This window comes from Miniopterus schreibersii, assembly GCF_964146895.1.
Source record: "Miniopterus schreibersii genome assembly, chromosome: 16".
Taxonomy (NCBI): Eukaryota; Metazoa; Chordata; class Mammalia; order Chiroptera; family Miniopteridae; genus Miniopterus; species Miniopterus schreibersii.
Window position 1 is genome coordinate 21,444,654 of NC_138116.1, and position 19,264 is coordinate 21,463,917.

Genomic DNA, 19,264 nt, shown 5'->3' on the forward strand with positions numbered 1-19,264 from the left:
TCAACAGCACTTACAAAAGGATCCACAGGATCTTTATTTACAAGTGAGCTGACGTGAACGTCCTTCATGTGTTACCAAATGGTTTTTAAATACACATATACATACATATACACTCTGCCCTATAAAGTCCCTCAGGTAAATCTAGTGGAAGGAGGCAGGGTGCACAGGAGGGACGTGGTGGTGAGACCGTCCTGAGGTAGGGAGTCAGGCTGCTCACACTCATAAGGTACTGGCAGTGGGAAGAGGAAATTATGAAAGAAAACAACGGGGATACATCTTAATGGTCAGAAGTCAGGGACAGGGGAAAGATCTGGAAATCAGCAAAGGGCTCTTACATCATGTGGATATGAGCAATGATGCCTCATCTTTCCTCACTGTTCCCTTCAGAGGAGCCTGGGGCTGGGACCCTCCCAACGGGGTCCCTGCAGCCACTCCTAAGCTCCTCAGAGGGCAGCAATGGCTTTGGCAGCCACCTGGCGGCCCAGGGGCAGGCTGAGGTCCGTGATGGCCAGAACCACCTTGGGGCTGGACATGGCTGACACTTTCACCAGTTCTGATACCTGCCACAGACAGACAGACAGCTGCTCACTGGGGCCTCCTCATTGTGGGTGTGATGTCTTGGGAGGAAGGAGGCCCCCTCCCTACTCTGAGGGCTCACCACTGAACCCCAATCTCTGCTAAGACTTGCCGACCCCATCTGATCTAGCGGGTGGGGCCAGCCCCCGCCCCAGGCGTGAAGTACTCACTGTGGTAAAGGGCATGAACTGCAAGATGCTGCCTCGGCTGCCCTGTTCCAGGCAGTCCACACACTCCTCCATGAACCACTGCACAAACTGCGTGTGGGGGCCGGCAGTCCGAGACCCCAGGATGGAGGCAATGAGCAGGAACAGGTTGGCTGTGTGGGATGTGGGGAGAATGGAAAGAATTCCATGAGGTGGGCCTGAGGAGAGGTTAGACTCTGGGAGAAGAGGGGCTGGAAAGGGAAAAGGAAGCAGTGGAGTGCCTCCCAAGATGGGGATGGCAAAGGGGAAATGTGGGGTGTGGGGTGGATGTGGGGTAGAGGAGATCAATGGGAGAAAATGGGATATCTGTAATACTTTCAACAATAAAGATACATTTTTCTAAGAAAGAGAAAATGTAAAAAGAAAATTGGGGGTGAGTCGGAAGAGGCACTAAATGGGAGCCTGGGGGAGACAGGAGACCTAGCAGGTAGGGGAGATGGAGGACAGAGGTGGGGAGATGTGGTGGGGGGGCACCAGGAGGCTCCCTTCCAGCTGATGAGGCCTAAACCCCCATTTCAGGAACAGGGGTGGGAGGACTCACCTAGGACTCGGTTCAGCGGGTCTCTCATGTTAACTGTGTGGAGCTGGGAGGCTGACAAGGAGCTGCTCATGGACCGGTCAGCTGTGGGGCCAAGTAGAGGGAACACTAAAGAAAAGGCCTCCAGCATTCACACTTCCTTTCCCAGGGAAGCCCTCACCCATCAGGCGTGGAGGGCCCACCCAGAGAAGGTCTTTCCATCCAGAATCACAGAGGGGCCCCGAATACAGAGATCCCCCTAAGGAAAGGAGACAGAAGAACTAATATTGGTAAGCACCACTGGGTGCCAGGTGCCTCTGCGGGCTGTACATGGACTAGGACACTAAGCTGCTTAATCCTCACATCTCTGTAGTACAAACAAGGAAATGAAGAAACTGAGATTCAGAGACGCTAAGTAAGCCAAAGGTCATAGGGTTTGTAGGTGGCAGACTGAGCATCTATCCTCTGATCCTCTGCTCAAGTGCAGAATTGGTTCCCTAGTCCCTAAAAGGCCTCAGAGAAATGTCCAGGCTCAGGAGAAATCTCTGGAAACAGGAAAATTTAAGTGCCACAGAAGGAGCCCTGGGCAGGGAGAGGTAACAATATCTAGGGAAGTCAGGTGGGGGAGGGGTACTCTTCAGGCAGGAAGAGTGGGGAGCAGCCCCAAGTCCCAGCCCAGGCCTGCTCCAGGCCTCAGGGTCTGTTTCAGGGGAAGGAAGGTCAGAGCTGGTGAGTCAATGGCACAGACTGTGCTCAAGGCAGTGAACTCACTTGGGTAGCTTGTCCTTCCCTCCACCTTGTGGTAAGGGGTGGGGAAGAGACAACAGTGTGCCCCTGGGACTGGAAGAGCTTCAACCCTTAGGGAGAGCGCCACAGCAATCTTTGGTCTCTGGGGTGGGAAACAGCAGCACCCATAGGAGACAAAATGGGGAAGGCTCTTGCCAGGCCCTCTCTGACCAGCCAGCAAAGATGCCTGCAATGGGGACTAGCGTAGAACAGTTTAGGCAAGACTGGGTTCCCAGGAAAGGAAGTAGGCTGCCCAGCCCTGTCCACATACTCACCAGGACTGGAAAGGATGTTGGCATCTTCCTCATTGGAGCTCAAGAGTCGCATCAGCTTTGAGGGCTGCATGTCATCCAAAGGGAAGAGGCTGATATAATCCTGGGGGTGAGAAACTCACTGTCATCAGGGAAGAGGTCTGGAGTTCAGATCAGAGTGGGGAAGAGCCAAGTCCCCACAGGCCTTAGCATCTCCAGTGGGGCCCTCTTCCCTCTGCATCCCAGCCCCCTCCTCACCGCTCCAACCTCTGGGGACACCTGCAGAGGTGTGAGCACCAGGCCTCCTAGGGGCAAGGATCATGCCTGATGGCCTTTGCCTGGGAGGGAGCCTCTTACCAGAAAAGGCTAAGGAAATGTCTGCTGAACAAACATATGAGCAAGTGAACTGAGGGGTCCCTTACCTCGATGTCTTCACGGTGTCTCTTCTTTTGGCGGGAAGATGCCTGTCCCTTGTGGGAAGAATAGGAACTGAGGGCACACCAGACAGCCAGCCTGGCAGAGGGTTCCAGGAAAAGAAGTAAAATTAGAGGGACTCAAAGGGGGGCTTCTGTGCCCATGGTGATCAGGCCCCATCTGACAGGTCCTCCCCACAGCCCAGATTCCTGGGTGACCCCAGGTAAGGGTGACTGACTCAGGGTTATGGGGACTTGAGGCTTTGAAGACTCCTACTTGGCGAGTGCAGTGCCAGGGGGGTCCATGAGGCTGTGCCACTTGGAGGAGTCGGTGAGCAGGCCAGGCAGGATGTGGCCCAGCAGGACCAGTGTCACCTGCTGCATGTCTAGACAGAAGATGGAGTACAGCAGCTCCACCGCCCGCAGCGTGTGCTCCTTCCGGGTCTCCTTCAACAGCTCCTAAGGGGGCAAGTGAGGGGAGATTTAGGAGCTGAGGGCCGTGGGGCTCTCTGAGAGGGCACGCAGAGAGCCCCAGCTGCTGCTCCATCCCTTCCTCTGCTTCAGAGCCTCTGGCAAGAGCTACCTGAGGAGGCAGCTCCCCTCAGAGTCCAGGAGCTCCTGAAGTGAGGACCAACCTCTATTCCAAGGAATCTTCTCGCAGCATTTAAGAGGCCCCTCAGATAGGCCCAGCTGAGGCAGTTGAGTGCTGGGAAGTCAGAGGATGGGACCAAGTTTGGTCCCATCAGGTAGTTCCTCAGATGTCTCCTGGAGTCTGAGGATACCTGCTCCCCCAGCTGGCCGTGTGTCTGGCCTACACCCAACACCCCACCCCACCCCACCCCAAGTACCTTAATCAGGTTGTTGCAGAACCAGTAGACGCCTCCCATGTGCAGCAAGGTGTCAAAGATGTGGATGGAGCGACTGTCCACCCATCCCTTCTCCAGCACCCTGGCAAATATGTTTGTCAGCACCTCCTTGATGGGTCGCTTAGGGGGCAGCAGGTTCCAGTAGGGCATTGTGTCCATGCCCGTGGACGGGAACTTGATCTGTGTGGCTGTCTGCTGCAACACATCAGCACACATGTGCTCCAGGATGGAGCTCATGATCACCACCCTGGGGGAGGAGGAGAGAACCTGAGGCTCAGACAACACTGGGTTCAAGAGCTGGGGTGGGGAGGGAAGGAAACACCCAGGCCAGACATTTCTAAGGAGTTGGTTTACGGAAACATTCCTGGGGTATTAACCCCATTCTATGTTAAGGGAGGAGACAAGAGGAAGTTGCAGCCCCCTAGCAGGCCTGACCCTACCAGTCCTGCTCCCGGCAGGAATCTCACCTGCTGGGCACAAAGCCTATTGGGGGGGGGGGGGGGATTGCTTTCTTTCCCAGGCTATCTAGCAATATATTCATATTTTCTCTCTCTCCAACTTCCCCCATCCCCCAGGCCTGGCCCTGCCAACCCTCTGGCATAAGTAAGAACAATCACTTCCCTCTGGGCTGAGTGCTTGGGGGGGAAGGGGGGCGTGCCCAGCCTTGGCCTCCTACCAATGTAAACTGTTACTTCCAGGACAGGGGCCCAAGGGCTGCCCCACAGGACTCTTCCCGGCCCTTGGTAGCTAGGCAAATATAAGTGTATCCAGGAATTTTCTCATGAAGAGTCTTCAACTGTGAATACAGACCTGGGTCTGAGAGCTAACTGTTCCTGGAATGCTGGGTGGCTCTGGGAAAGTCCCTCTGACTTTCAGAGACACTTCTATCTGCATGATGAAGCCACAGATTTCCCACCATTCCTCACCCAGACAGGAGTCAGGGTGCTTAGAATGAATTACATGAGAGCAAACACTCCATTACTTGTGAAGGGATGATGAGGGGAGAAAAGAAGGAAAAGAGACAAGGGAAAAACAGGTAAGATTTCGTAGGCCCTTCCCTACCTCATTTCAACTCAGTTTCCCACTTCCCCTTATCAGGCATGCTGATGGCTACCTGATGTGTCACCACTCAGAACTTATCGATTGGTTCATGCCTGTGTTCATACCACTGTTCACAATAGCTAAAAGGCGATAAACACCAAGTGTCCATTGACTAGTAAATGGATACACAAATATGGTACATACGTATAATGGAATATTATTCAGCCTTAAAAAGGAAGGAAATCTGACATGTTCTACAACGTGCATAAACCTTGGGGATATTATGCTAAGTAAGATATGCCAGTCACAAAAAGACAAATACTGCATGACTCCACTTACATGGGTTATCAAAGTAGTCAAACTCATAGAAACAAAGCAGAATGGTGGTTACAAAAAGTTGGAGGTGAGTTGTCACTTAATGGGTACAGTTTCAGATTTACAAGACAGAGATCTGCTTCACAACAATGTGAATATGTTAACACTACTGAACTGTACACTTAAATATGGTTAAAAATGGGCCCTGGCCAGGTAGATCAGCTGAGTAGTGTCATCCTGATACACCAATGTTGTGGATTCAGTTCCTAGAAGCCACCAATGAATGCATGAAAAAGTGAAACTACAAATTGATGCTTTGCTCTCTTTCTCTCCCTTTCTCTCTCTCCAAAATAAATCAATAAAAAATGGTTAAGATAGTAGACTTCATGTTATGTATTTTTATCATAATTTTTTTTAAAAAAAGCTTATTGGATGGGTAAATGAACCACCACCACTGAACTCAACATGGCCAAAGTCACCAGGGAGGTTCTGTAAGCCCATGAAAAGTCCAGGCAGAAAAATGTCACAAAAGATAGCCAGGTGGGGGGTCAGGCAGTGGGCAGGACCAAGGCCTATAAAATCTACAGATGGGCTCACAGTTTCTAGACAGTGACACAGCTAAGAGAATCACTTTGTTCTTCTGGCAAGCTTGTTCTACAGAACTTGACATTTGAGGGCAGGAGTGATAGTTCTTTGGGGTCTATATTTCTGGGACATGGCAGGTGCCGGATAAGACACACACGAAAATGTTGCTGAGTCAGTGAGTGAATACGTGAATAAGAATGTGAGCGAGGGAGGAAGTGAGTGAGTGAGCAGCATGTTTGGGAAGGTAAGAGAAGAGGGGTTAGATATCGGTTACTGGAGGTGGAGACTTCTCACGACAGACCTGCAGAGTTCCAGAGGGAAGGGCCAGGTTACTGACCTCTCATTGTAGAATTGCAGGGTGTTCTCACTATACAGTGGCCCTGCCAGCTGGCGGATCATTTGCAGCGACTTCTCACGCTCATCCAGCCCCAGCATCCGCACGTGGGCCACAAGCCAAGCCACAGCACACACTGCCAGACTGCATACTTTTCCCTTGATATTATCTGTGATTTTCTGAGAGAGGGGAAAAGCGTGACTAGGGCCATTATCTCCCCCTCCCTGGCTATCACTTTCCCCAGCCTCTACAGGCAGCTAAACGCAGCAGTTGGAGCCCTGGGCCACATTCCACACCTCTTTTCACCACAAGTTTGACTTTCCCAGTTACCTGGGTGGGAGGGAGTGGCTAAGACTAGGATTACAAGGAAGATCAACATCCAAACATGAGTTTCTGGATTAAGGGTGTTCTTGTTCTCAGGAATTATAACAATCTATCAAAAACTGGCTCTGCGTCCCAGGGAAGAGAGAAGGCTACTGGAAAGGTGGGGCTACCTGTATAGACTCGAAGGCTAGTACCCCATTCTCCCAGGCATTGAGGATTTCCAAGATGGCGGCTGAAATGCTGAGACAGGCTTCGTGCCAATTCATCTGCCTGGGGGGGGGGGGGGAGAGAAATCACCACAGGGGAATGAGGGATGGGCTGAGAGAGAGGGACTTGGCACTGCCCCCACCACCACCCTTGGAGTGGGCACCCATGCACTGACACCAGCTTCATCTCTGAGGAGTTGTTGAGCAGGGCCACCAGAGACTCCACTTTGGTGGAGTCCGGCCGGAAGCAGGGGTGGTCAGGATTCAAGATTTTGCCCTCTTCAGGCATGCAGGTCTGTATCCAGGTCTCAAAGAAGGGCACCTCTGCTCCTGTGCTTGACTCAGACAGAATCACCTGGGAAAGGAGGAGAGAGTCACTAGCCGAGTGGGGAGGGCACAGCGCCCTGCATCTGTTTCCTGCCCCACTTTGTTTCTCCCTTCCCCACCTGAAAAATTGGGGACAAATTAGCTAAAGGAGAAAGATGAGGGCTATGCTGCCACCTAGTGGTCAGGAATATGACACTGAAGGACTTAGGATGTGACCAGGAGGGAGGGCATCTATTAACTTCTCTGGGTGGGAACCTGATTTCTTCACTCAGAACTAATGGGCTTGGGTGCCTAACAGGGCTGCGAGGGTGGCAGGGGAGTAAGGGATGACACTGGGGAGAGATACTGGTTGTTCCCTTCCCCTTTGCCTCACGCATTTAGTGCCCCTAATCCTGCCTGCTCTCCTTTTACTCACCTCCGAGCCATAGGTCTGGGCCACGTGGCACAGCATGAGGAAGGAGATGTCAAAGAGCAGGGCTCGAACGGAGGCAGATTTGGCTGTGAAGGATAAGAAGGCTGACCCTGCAGCCCAGGGCAGGGGCCCAAAGCCCTTGTCTGGGTCACGAGGGAATCAGAATTCATCTCAAGGAAGGTCAGAGACCAGGTGTCTCCTTCAAAGCTCTGAGGCTCAGAATCCTTTTCTTGAGTCTCAATTGGAACATCATTCCTTCCTTGGAATCAAAGACTCCTGATACCCTCCCTCCCCCCAATATCGAACCAAATCCTAAGGGGGAGGGAGAGACAAAGGGGTGGTTGCAGAAGAACCCTTTTCCCAGCATTACCCTCTTTCAAGCCTCCCCAAAGGCTTCATCAGTTATCACTCAGGGGGAAAAGAGCCTCCCAGGGTGCACAAAGGCATCCTCTTGCCTCTCGAGCTCTCCCTCCACACCCATCTTTCAGTGCCAACCGGGCCTGGGGGTGCACAGAGTTGACTTACTGCTTTCTTCACTGCCATGTGTCGTGAATTCATTCAAGCTGTGGAGGGAATGGAGATAGGCCCCATCAACCAGGGTAAGGGTGGAGCAATAGCTGGGGTTGGCGGACTACACCCACTCAGAGAGGCAGGCACTAGAGTCCGAGTTACAGGTTAAACTTAAATTGAACACTACTGCTACAGAAAAAAGAACTCTATTTTTAAAGATTTCCAAGGCCTAGAGAATGGCTTGCTGAACAGAACAATGTGCTATATATCAAATTCCAGGTTAACAAAACAAAAAAAAGTCAACAGAATTTGCGAGCCCCTGATTAATGACTAGGCACACACGGAATCCCTCCACACTAACTGTTCAATGCCTTGTCCCCTCCTCAAACTCCTCTACTTCATTCTCAGCTGAAGAGCAAAAAGGTTCCATGTCCAAAGAGACAGCCCTTCTCCCAGGTCTCCAGCTGGGATGCTCTGCCTTGGACTGAGCATCCTGGGAGACCCAGACCCCAGGGCCCCAGGGCCTGCTACTTCCTCCTTCAGATATACCTCCCCGGCCCTGGTCAGGAGCTCGGCCTTCCTTACTTGATGAATTTCCGGGCGAAGGACTTAAGCTTCCCAGTGGCAGCAGCTGCAGCCAGCAACAAGTCCAGACTCTTCCCAGACAGCATGTGGCCCAGGACCCCCAGCAGCCCCTCCGGGGACTTGGAGTGGTCTGCATCCATCGTCTGGGGACACGACAGGAAATCAAGTCCTGAAGAACACTGAAGACCCCCCCAGATACCGCCTAGCCACAGTCTCTCTCTCTGTACGTCTCCATTAAATGGTACACCATGACCTGCAACTTAATCTACGTCTTTCTGATTCCAACCTGGAAAACTGTTTCTAAAATCTTATCCTTGCTCTCTAAACCATCCCTCTCAACTAAACGAACAATGGTGGTAGGGCTGGGACAGGCAAGGTCACTGCTGTGAAATTCTCCATTGTTTCTGCACCAGACGAGCTAAATGAAAGCACCTACCACAGTGCCTGGCTTACAAGTGATGCTCAATAAGTGTTAGTTTTCAATGGCGGCTTCCCTTGCCTTCCCCCTTCCTCTACTTCCAAAGTAACTATGTATAAAAGCGAGAAGAGAGAGAGGTCTATAGCCTCTGCTTATTTATCTGGAAGTAGAGGGAAAACTGGAAGGAGGGAAGAGGTGACCTTGGAGGCACACTCACCTTGAGGATGTTGGTAACAGTGGGCTCCGCTCGGAGGATCAGCCCAGGATTGGGCTGGATGTTGGCATTTTCTCCCGATTTCTGCTGGGGTGCATGCTCTCGGTCTGCTGCACTGTGGCCATAACCAGTTGGCCAAGGGAAGAGAAGAGAAATAGAGATAAATTCCTGACATGCTCCTAGTCCAGTCCCAGAAGCAGAGGCACAGAGAAGGTGGGAAGCAAAGGAGAACCTTTGGTGTCACAGCGACATTTATGGAAGTGTATCCAATACTGCAATAGCTTTAATTTGCCATTGGTCATTATATCTATTTTGAAAGTTCATTTAAGATTGGAGGAGGAAAAAAATAAAATTAAATTAAAAATAAAAAAAAGATTGGAGGAAATTTTAAGATTTTAACCTTGATCACAAAGGAGGCTGAGAGTTAAAGTACAGTACTTAATTGGGCAAAACCCTAGTCTGCAGGGATCAGTGTCTCCTGTTCCTGGGAAACATAGGCCTGGTCTCAGTCACCCGCAACCCAAACTCTAGTCAGGAGGGAAAAAGGCACCCGGTAGCCTGAGGGAGCTTACACTTACCGCTTGGCCATAAGGTTGTTCACACTGGCTTCAGACAGAAGCCCCTGCTTCCTACACTCTTGAAGAAGGAAGTCTGTAAAGTCACAGCTGTGAGGGAAAGAGATGATGAGGGGACTGGGCATAGAGCAGGGATTCCTGAGGGGCAGGATCAATGGGTCCCAGCCCAGGATCCTCCCCCCTTCAGGATGAAGAACGTTCGGAGTGCCAGAGGAAAGGTGGAGGGTGGATGGTGGAGGGGCTCGGGCACTCAGCAATTAAGGGGCTGTTGCCTCCTGCTCCTGCCAAGGGGAGCGGACAATTAGACCATCCTTTGAGGCTTATCTGTTAAGGAAGAGCTGTGGAAGAGCGCAGGACACTTCCCAGTAGAGTGAAGCAGGGAGTCCGTACTTGCAGCGCTGGTCAGCTTTGTCCAGCAAGGGTGTGAGCTTCAGCAGGAACTCAAAAGCACAGTTGACATCTTCAGTAAAGTCCTACAAAGAGCCAGAAACTGCCATCTGGCTTCTAGGTCCCCTTCCCCACCCACAGCCTGCAATGCAGGCTCCTAAGTACACCGTTGGATATAAAAGCCTACAGTTGGCCATGCCCACTACTGGCTTTCGGTGACTAGATGGGGAGAAGTATGGGTCACTGTCCCACATGGCCACCCAGGCCCTGATCAATCTAGGCAACCTTGCCTCCTGAAAGCCCTGGCTATCTTCTGTCTGGAGATGTGGTGCACACGTGTGGTGCACACAGATGCTCAGGTACACACACACTTTCCTTCCCCCAGGCACAAGGACACACTACTGCTAGGTTAAGTGACCCTTCCCTTGCTATTGCTTCTCCAGGGCGGAAACAAGGATCTACCTGCTCCCATGCCCCCCTCCGTCTCATTTCTTCTACTCACCTTGTCGCCATGAGAGTATTTCTTCAACTTCACCAAAACCTGTGGGATCTAGAGGATGAGGCGGGGGACAGGAAGCACAAGTTCTTCTCATTCACCCAGAATTAAAGGCACCCCCTCCGGCCCCCTGCTCTAGGCAGAAAGATGGAATACTCTTGCCCTGAAAGTGAAAGCATTCTAGGAGCCAAATCAGAAAGCTGACAGGTACCCAAGGCCTGGTGCCCTAAGCCTACAGGACAAAGGGACCCCTCACTTCTCCTGGCTTGATGAAGAAATGCCATGAACAAAAGTGGAACTCCCACTTCAAAGACAGCAGCCCACTTCCCCGGCTCCCGTAACTGCCCTACACCAATCTGGCTGAAGACTGAGCTAAAGAGCATCTGTGTGCTAAGAACCAGCAGAGCCTGCCAACTGGGCTAAATATGGCCCTGGGACTCTGAGAGAAAATAATCAATGTGAACTAGTGCTGGGGGACCTGGCAGGATGGGCATGAAGCCAGCGACACCAGCAGGGAGAAACACGGAGCAAAGGTCCAGAGTGTCGCTGCTTTTCCCAAGGACCATTCCTACACTGGCCCTCCTGCTGCTCCAAGGTACCTTGAGGAAGGTGAAAGCTGTCCACTTGAGCTCCTCTGTACCCTCAGGAGACTCGATGAGCCCCACGAGGCAAGCTTTCCAGATCTCCAGAACAAAAAGTGGGGTGGGGATATGCTGCAGGAAGATCCAAGGGCGAGGCATTAGAGGGGGCCCCAAATCCCCCTTCACCATCTGCAGGCCCCAGGGGATCAGGCTGGGTCAGAGACTGTGAAACACAGGACCATGAGAACCAGGGAAGTCAGATGAGATGGCAGAACCATACAGGACTGGGATTCACTTTCCACCGTGAATAGGAGAAACCCTGTATTTCTCCCAGAAGAATCCTCCCTCCTGCCCCCAAATGGCCAGCCGCCTTGGGGATAGAGAAGCAGCTCTGGCCCTCCCACCTGCATGCGTTTCACCATCATCAGCTGTTCCACCAGAGGCTGTGTCTCGCCTGTCAGGTTCATGGTGCCCTCGAGCAGGACCAGCGCATGGACTGTGGGGAAGCCAGTTTTGTTCAGCTGCTCGGAGTGCACAGACAGCATCATGGGGATGCTGAGGGGACAGATACACAGGGGATGGTGTTGGTGAGCTAGGAAGAGTTGGAGAGCAGGTGAGAGCAGAAGGGTTGGGGTCAGGTGCCACATGATCCCACCCCCAGCCAGGGCTTTTCACCTCTCCCTTCACCACAATCACTCTGGGAGCTGGGTACCTCCTAATGAGTGTGCCACACTGCTCAGCTTGGCTCCGGAGTTGGGGGTTGCTGAGATTGGCCAGGATCTCCCCAAGCTTCAAGAGAGAATGTTCAATAGCTGTCCAGGAGGCTGGCGGAGAAAAGGAAATGCAGAAATATGATGGGAAACAGAGGAGAGGGAAAAAGTGGCCCAAACTCCTCGACTTTGGCACCCCTTGGGCCCACAAAACCACGCAGGGAGACTTCCCTGAGGGTGACATGGAGGCTGGGGGCCTGGGGGCAGCATGCGCTGTTTCTACATAGAGGGTGCAAACAAACAGTGAAGCCTCTAGAAAGTATTCCCAGAAGCCTGACTTCTAGGGTATGCGTGCAGCTGACTTTAGAAACTGGCTCAGTCCTAACAAAGGCAGTGGTAGAGAGGTAGGGGAGGGGGAATAAGAGGGGAGGGGAGGGAAGTCCAGTGGTGGAACAAGGAGGCAGCCATAGATCACTTCAGGAGTGTGCCAGCAAGTAGCCAACATTCTCCAACTCAGTCAAGCTGGACTCCTACATGGCCTTCTGTGTTCTTCCACTCCCATCTGGCCTTTGCTCTAGCTGCCCTCTCTTCCAAAATCCCTCCTACTCATCTTCACCTCTCCAACTCTTCACTATCCTTCAAGCCTCTGTTCAAGCCCCAGCTCCTCTAACAACTTACCCAACTGGTCCAATCCACTGATCTCTCCTCCTAAATGCCTGAACTCAGTCTATACCGCATGATTTAGCACATAATTATAAGTCACTTATGCTAGTTACAATTCCAGAGGGTCAAATGATGAAATGGCACCAACTAGCCCATTAGCATAGGGGAAAACACAAAACAAAATGACCTGAGACCCACTGAAATTAAGTTAAATAATCATTCATTTTCAGTCAATAAACATTTGTAAAGTGTTCAAGATAGGTAAGAAACTGTCAAGATAGCCCATTTTTACATAGTGGTCACTTTTCTGTACTTTTCACAGACAATAAAACATATTTTGAGAAATAATAAATATACTAATCCTATAACAAGTTCTTCAGCCAGGTCTTGAAGACCTGGAGATAACCTATTCTGACAATCTCAATATTGGAGAACAAGAGATCCTTAGGTGGTCCCAAGCAACTGCAAGACTGTGGCCTTCGGGCCCATGTCCAGAATATCAGAATCTTCCCTCCCACAGGTGATCTGTCTGACCTCAGGCTCTAAAGAATTCCAATGTTTAACATGTACACTTGAGTCAAGAGGTGTATGGCACAGTAGGCCTGACAGCAGACAGGTATTCATGTTTAAAGGACATTTTAGGCAATGCTCAAACACAAGAGTCATTTGTTTTTCAGGTGATCAGTAACATGGAGACAAACACAAGGATGGATCATGTGCTTGCCTTGTCCTCTAATTGTTTCCATGTATATTACACACTAGTCTTGCTCCCCACTAGCATGTATACTGGTTGAGGGCACGGACCCTGCCACATGCTCCTTCGGTAGCCCCCCACCCCCCACCCCCAGCACCTGGCACAGTGCTGGGCATACAATAATGCTCAGTAAATACCTGTTGGTTGATTGGCTCGGGTGCCACCCTGCCCAAGTCCCTGGGATGTATGCAATGCTTATGGGGAGAAAAAAAAGGAAGTGGGATGATTTCAGATCCTCCTGGAAAGAAGTGGGATGCCATCCTGCCTCTCCCCTCTCAAAGAACCGGATATGGGAGCAGTGGCAGGTGGGGCTCAGGGGAACGAGGGGACATACAGGCCTCCTCTAGTTTGGCGATGTGGAGCAGGGCTCTGTTCTTGGTGCTGCTGAGGGTCTTCTCCAGGCGCTGCAGGCACATGGCAAGCTGCTTCTCCCCAGCAGCTGGAGTGCCAGCCTCCAGCCCCTCCTGGAGCCGCTCTGCAGAGGCTGCAGTGCAGCGCAGCAGCCAGTGGAGGGTGCTGAGAAGGGCCCGGCACAGCCCGATGCACTCCTCCGCTTTGCCATGACAGCTACAGGAAAGGATGCAAAATCTGTATCTGCTCCAAAGGCTGAAATCTGACCCACACCAATGTTCCCCAGAGTGCCTGGCACTCCCCTACTAGGGAAGAGAGTTGGGAAGCTAGCAAAGTCCTGGGGAAGACAGCCCTGTTAGCTTCCACTGGACATGATTTCAAATGAGCTACTCCAAATCGAGAAGGGGCATTTTTGTCCTAAGGAATAAGTAAAAAAGACGGGAATGGGCAGGATGGGTGGGTGTGGGTGAGCAGGAGGGAAGAAGTGTAGGAAGCCAGAGTTGGGCTCAGTCTATATACTTGGAGCTTCACCTTTATACTAAGCTAATGCTGGAGGTTGTGAGCCCCTCACCCCTGCCATTACCTCAGTCGGTCACAAAACATGTCCATGATATCTAGCAAAGCCTGGACACACAAGTCCCGGGAAAAGTCATCAAACTGTGGAAAGAACAGTGGTGATGCTACAGAATGTCGCAGTGGACCCTTGGTCTCACACATGGGGCAGATGGGACACTCAGGATTCCTGCTCATCTTTCCTCCCACCTCAGGTTTCAGAGTGGGCATCGTTTCAACACTGGAAACTGGCTCCTAATTGCCAGTTCCTGCTTCCCAGGATACTCCTCCCTTCAGTGAAAGGCAGCAATGCCAGCCAGAGGCATCATGTGCTGCCTGTCTAGCTTCAGTGGTCACATGATTAGAGTAGTCAAGGAGGTAGGACCCCCTCCATCACTACCATATCTCTATTCCCCTGCCTCCACCTAGCTTGTGAGTGGCTATGGTCATACCTTACTGATAGCTGTGAGGACAGAGGAGTAGGACACCATCTGGAGGGAAAGAAGAAAGAAAAAGTTTAGACAGCTAGTGTCCCACAGTTGAGAGGAACAAACGCTGATACTTAAAGTTGCTGCAGCTCTCCTAAAACCTCAACCCCTTCAAGAGGCCTTCCTCAACCCATTGAAAGAGAGGCAGTAACACTAGGCACTGTCTCCATTCCTCCTTCTATCAGACTCACTGCAAATGACACCATAAGCATAAACCCATTCAGAAGATGATTTGGGGGGATTCAAGGGTGCCTGTTTCACTGTCCACTATATATAAGGTTTAACTGACTGACAGTGGATACAATAGTGGGCAAGAGTAGGTTATGTTCCTTTACTCCTACAACTTCTATCAAGAGTAATTTTATTTGGACAAGAACTGGAGACAAGCATACATTTCCTGCAGTGACTAGGTAGTAACTGCACCTTGAAATAGGTAGTAAATTTGATTAAGCACACTCTTACTCATTTTTCGAGTAAGTTCTCTAGGACTCCTCCAAGACGCCTTCTCTGATCAACTCCAACCTCCCACTCAAACCTGAAATCCTTCCTCTGTGCTCCAAGTAATCCCCTTATACCCATCATGCACAGCTGGTGCCTGCTGCCCCCGCTCAACTAGGAGCTCCTTGAGGACAAGGACACTTTTACTTGGTGACCCATCAACTTGTTGATAATGTTTGTAGAATGAATACGTAAAAACACACCCTTAGATCAGCATTTCCCAAAGTAGCTTCTAAAGCTACACTGTCCAATAGGGATGCCACTAGTCACGTGTGACTTTTTAAAGTTAAACAAAATTTAAAATTCAGTTCCTTAGTCACACTTGCCATTTCAAGCACTCAATAGCCACATGTGGCTAAAGGCTACTATATTAGACAATGCAGATACAGAACATTTCTATCACTGTAGAAAGTTCTACTGGATGATGTTGTTAATAGGTTCCTGAAGATGTTAAGAAAGTTTATACACACACACACACACACACACAAACACAGAGCTTCTCTGTGACATGAATTTGAGAAACCCTGGATTAAATATATATAAAGAGCTTTCTTTAGCCTAGCTGGTTTTCTCAGTGGTTAGAGCATCACCCCAAGGCCTGAAGGGTCCTGGGTTCGATTCCAGTCAAGGGCATGTACCTCGGTTGCAGGATTGAACCCTAGCTCAGTTCAGGGCACGTGCAGAAGGCAACCAATTGATGTGTCTCTTTCTCTCTTTCTCTCCTCCCTCCCTCTCTCTCTCTCTACCCCTCCCACTCTCTCTGAAAAGCAATGGAAAAAATATCCTCGGGTGAGGATTAAAAAACAATCATAAAAAATAAAAAAAGCTTTCTCTGAAGTAAGGGTTCTTTCAGTACAGAGCTTTTTTACTGTAGGACTTCTCTGAACCACAATATACTTGTATAAAATGAGAATCTCTCAGATGACTGGAGATGAAACAAGCAATTTTTCAAATTCATTTGACCAAGGATTACATTTAACTAGTATTTCCAAAATATGTTTTGGAAAATTCCACCTGAAGAGTGAACTTCCTGAGAACAGAAATAGTGATAAATGTATATCTGTTTCTCTAGCCTGGGGCCAGCAGGTGGTAGGTCCTCCGTAACTTTTTATTGCTTTGGATTGATGAATTCTAGTAACTAACATTCTGGGGAAAAATTTACCTTAAAACAAATTTCTATTAGTAAAACCTATTTATCACCATAAGATTAGAGATACAGTTCAAGAGAAATAATTTGTCCTGAATGAAATTAAACCCTACAGAAAGTCTTTTAAGTTGTCATATTCTAAAAAAATCGTAATATAGCATGCTGATAAAATATGAGTAACACTATAGGAAATAGTCATAATCGTTTAGTTAAAATCAGTGGCAAAATACACCAAATGAAAAAGAAGAATCCGACAGAAACTGTCGAGATAATTAATTACCTGCCTCGTGGGTTGTCTTCACTAGAAAAATAGAACTTTCCAAAGATTTAAGAAGAAAGCTAAGTTAGCCTCGATGACCTCAGTATGGTGAATTTTACATGCATGGCGATGCCTTCCATGTCTAATCTCCCCCTCATGTGAACAGACTGCTCTCAGACATCTTTAACTAATATTCTTGGATAAACAGGTGCAAAATACACAGAAGACTTAAATACACAATTAGTGCTTAGTGCCACTCTCAGCAGGACATACTGTGAAGCCAATGCTAGTGTCTGACAGTGATCAGAGAGTTGGGTGCCTGCCTGGGCAGGATGACCATAACGTTCCAGGCAAGTGTTTGTTTATTTATAACTGATGTCCCCATAGCAAGAGCTTGGCAGAAAACTGAATCTTGTTGGATACCAACCTGAAGGGGGAGCTGGATGTTCCCACTAGAAACGGACTCTAAACTACCAGAAGAGACATCCCCAATTCTGTATGTTCTGAGGGGTGTCATTAGTTATGTTTATATAGTCTCCAAATTCAGAATTCTGTTCACTAAGTTTTTGCTAACAGTATTAATAAAGCGCTTCTACTCTAGAGACCTAAAAATACTTTCCACATGGTGTTTCACACAGCAGGATTTAACCTATTCCAGTCTTAATCTATCTATCAATATAGGAGCTCTAAACTACCACCAGCCCAAGGCTGGAGACTGTCTATGCGGCCCACTGCACACCTAGCCAGCCAAAACTGACCCACAGCTGCTCTCTAGTCTCTTCTGCTCTTCATATTCAACACCCCAACTGCTCCTAAGTGCCCTCTACAAACACAGCACTGGACCAAAGAGCCTCTTGACTCTGAAGGGAAAATAAATGACTAATTTTGCATAGCACTTTGTAAGTCACGAAGGTCTTTCATGTATATTTATTTCTCTCGCACTGTTACTTCAGCCTCTTTATCCCTCTTGCTTTTCCCATCTGTGTTTACAGATCTCAAGATTATTCTGTTTTTAAAGGAACTTCCCACAGATCCTACAACTCCAATTAACCATCACCCTCTCTTCTGCTTTTCACAGGCATAAGAGTTCTCTATACTCACTGTGTCTACCTCCCCATCTCCCACTGGCAATTCAGCTCACTCCAATCACTTCTGTTCTTCCCGCTGCATGAATCCTCTCATTAAGCTCATCAGCAACCTCTTGTTGTTAAACCCCATGGACAGTTTTCAGTTCTGATCTCAATGACTTCCCAGCAGCATCTAACACCAGGAAACACCTCCTCATTCCTCAGTCCTCTCCTTCCTCCCAGGGCTTTTCTTAATACCACCCTCTCTTGCTTTTCTTCTCTTCTCGCTGGCCTGTTCTTTTCAGACTCCTATAAGGAATTCTTTTTGTGTGTGTGTTCCTTAAATGTGACTGGTTCCTCAGGAATTTGACTTGGGTCACTCCCTTCCTTGCTTACTCTCCACACTCTCTGGGCAATCTCACCCATGCCCATAGTTTCAATTACCATCTGCAGATGATGACTCCTAAATCAATAGCTCTCGTCTAGGCCTCTCCTTCTGAGTTCCAGACATGTTCAACTGCCTATTGAGTATCTTCTCTTTGATAGCTCACAGAGGCATCTTAAATGTAACAAGGCCAAAATCAAGCATGCCATCTCCAGCCCTCATCTGCATCCCAACCCTAACAACACTACTCTATTCCTATTGTCTTCTTACCATCCCATCATTCATCCAGTCCTCCAAACCAGAAACCTAGACACTAGCTTGGATTCCTTCCTCTCTTTCATGCTTCTCCTCCAGTAAATCACCAAATCCTCTCAATGCCACTTCCTAAATTGTTCGTGAATTCACCTTTTTTTTTAAAAAATATTTTTATTGCCCTGGCTGATGCAAGATGCAGGTCAGTTGGGTGTCATCCTGTGCACTTAAAGGTTGACGGTTTGATTCCCGGTTGGGTCACCAGGTTGTGGTTGGATCTTCCGCCCCAGTGGGGGCACATGCTGGAGGCAACCAATCGATGTTCGCCCTCCCTCCCTCCCTCCCTCCCTCCCTCCCTCTCTCTCCCCCCCTTCCACTCTCTCTAAAAATCAATGAAAAAAATGTTGTCAGGTGAGGATTAATAAAAAAAAATAGTCTTTCCTTTTCAAAGTATCTGATGTGTGCGGCCAGATTTTCTTCATATACTTGAATCAAAATAGCCTACTGCAACAACTGAATGCAGAAGCAGATGAGAGAATGCAGCTGTCTTCTATTGAGCCAGACATTAAAGAAACTTGCAAAAATGTAAAACAATGCCCTTTTCCTCACTAAATTTCTTTTGTTATTTCTTATTAAACTGTTATGTATATTAACATGTAATGGATTTATTTTTTGTTCATTTTAAATACATATTTTTAAACTTCTCAGTTTTATCATTCAAAAATGGTAAATATGAATAGACATCACATATAAACAAAAGTTCTGTGGGAGTCTCAATAATTTTTAAAAGCATAAAAGGTCCTGAAATGAAGACTGCTGCTCTAGCCATGCAAAATTATTTTCAGCTCCTAAATATCATGTAATTCTTGTCTCCCAGACTTTGCATATGCTTTTCTCTCTGTTTGTACAGTTTCATCATCTGCCTGGCTAACTCCTACTCAACATTCATGTCTTGGTTTAAATATCACATCCCCTCTGATTGCTCATAATAGATTAGGTGCCCCTTCCATGTACTCCCATAGTACTCTGTCCTAGCCGATATCATAAGCCTATTCTGTGACTGACTGCTTATTTAATCTGTTATTACCCACTAAATTCTTTGGGTGCTGGGATCAGATCTTGTTTACAGCCATATCCCCGGGGCCTAGAGCACTGTCTGGCACATAACAAACATTCGTGAATACTTATTGTAGAATAAGTTGATGTAATATTC

General features: G+C 48.9%; 1 protein-coding gene across 13 annotated transcripts in view; it reads right to left on the reverse strand.

Moving 5' to 3' along the window:
- Positions 1-19,264, reverse strand: part of MED24 (mediator complex subunit 24) — a 27,867-nt gene continuing 8,603 nt past the window's right edge. For 3 of the 13 annotated variants that reach the window (XM_081161316.1, XM_081161315.1, XM_081161314.1), the window contains exons 4-27: positions 14,408-14,446; positions 13,987-14,060; positions 13,387-13,619; positions 13,190-13,246; positions 11,638-11,749; positions 11,330-11,480; positions 10,944-11,057; positions 10,351-10,398; positions 9,852-9,934; positions 9,465-9,551; positions 8,890-9,001; positions 8,255-8,397; positions 7,685-7,722; positions 7,163-7,245; positions 6,597-6,775; positions 6,385-6,484; positions 5,894-6,069; positions 3,598-3,862; positions 3,027-3,208; positions 2,759-2,849; positions 2,361-2,460; positions 1,324-1,404; positions 747-895; positions 1-560 (exon numbers count right to left, since the gene is read on the reverse strand). In XM_081161316.1, coding sequence (XP_081017442.1) covers positions 444-560; positions 747-895; positions 1,324-1,404; positions 2,361-2,460; positions 2,759-2,849; positions 3,027-3,208; positions 3,598-3,862; positions 5,894-6,069; positions 6,385-6,484; positions 6,597-6,775; positions 7,163-7,245; positions 7,685-7,722; positions 8,255-8,397; positions 8,890-9,001; positions 9,465-9,551; positions 9,852-9,934; positions 10,351-10,398; positions 10,944-11,057; positions 11,330-11,480; positions 11,638-11,749; positions 13,190-13,246; positions 13,387-13,619; positions 13,987-14,060; positions 14,408-14,446 — 2,814 coding nt within the window. In that variant the 3' untranslated portion in view covers positions 1-443. Of the gene's footprint in view, positions 561-746; positions 896-1,323; positions 1,405-2,360; positions 2,461-2,758; positions 2,850-3,026; positions 3,209-3,597; positions 3,863-5,893; positions 6,070-6,384; positions 6,485-6,596; positions 6,776-7,162; positions 7,246-7,684; positions 7,723-8,254; positions 8,434-8,889; positions 9,002-9,464; positions 9,552-9,851; positions 9,935-10,350; positions 10,399-10,943; positions 11,058-11,329; positions 11,481-11,637; positions 11,750-13,189; positions 13,247-13,386; positions 13,620-13,986; positions 14,061-14,407; positions 14,447-19,264 lie in introns of all 13 variants that reach the window. The other 10 variants (XM_081161309.1, XM_081161310.1, XM_081161304.1 and 7 more) reach the window with 7 other exon arrangements.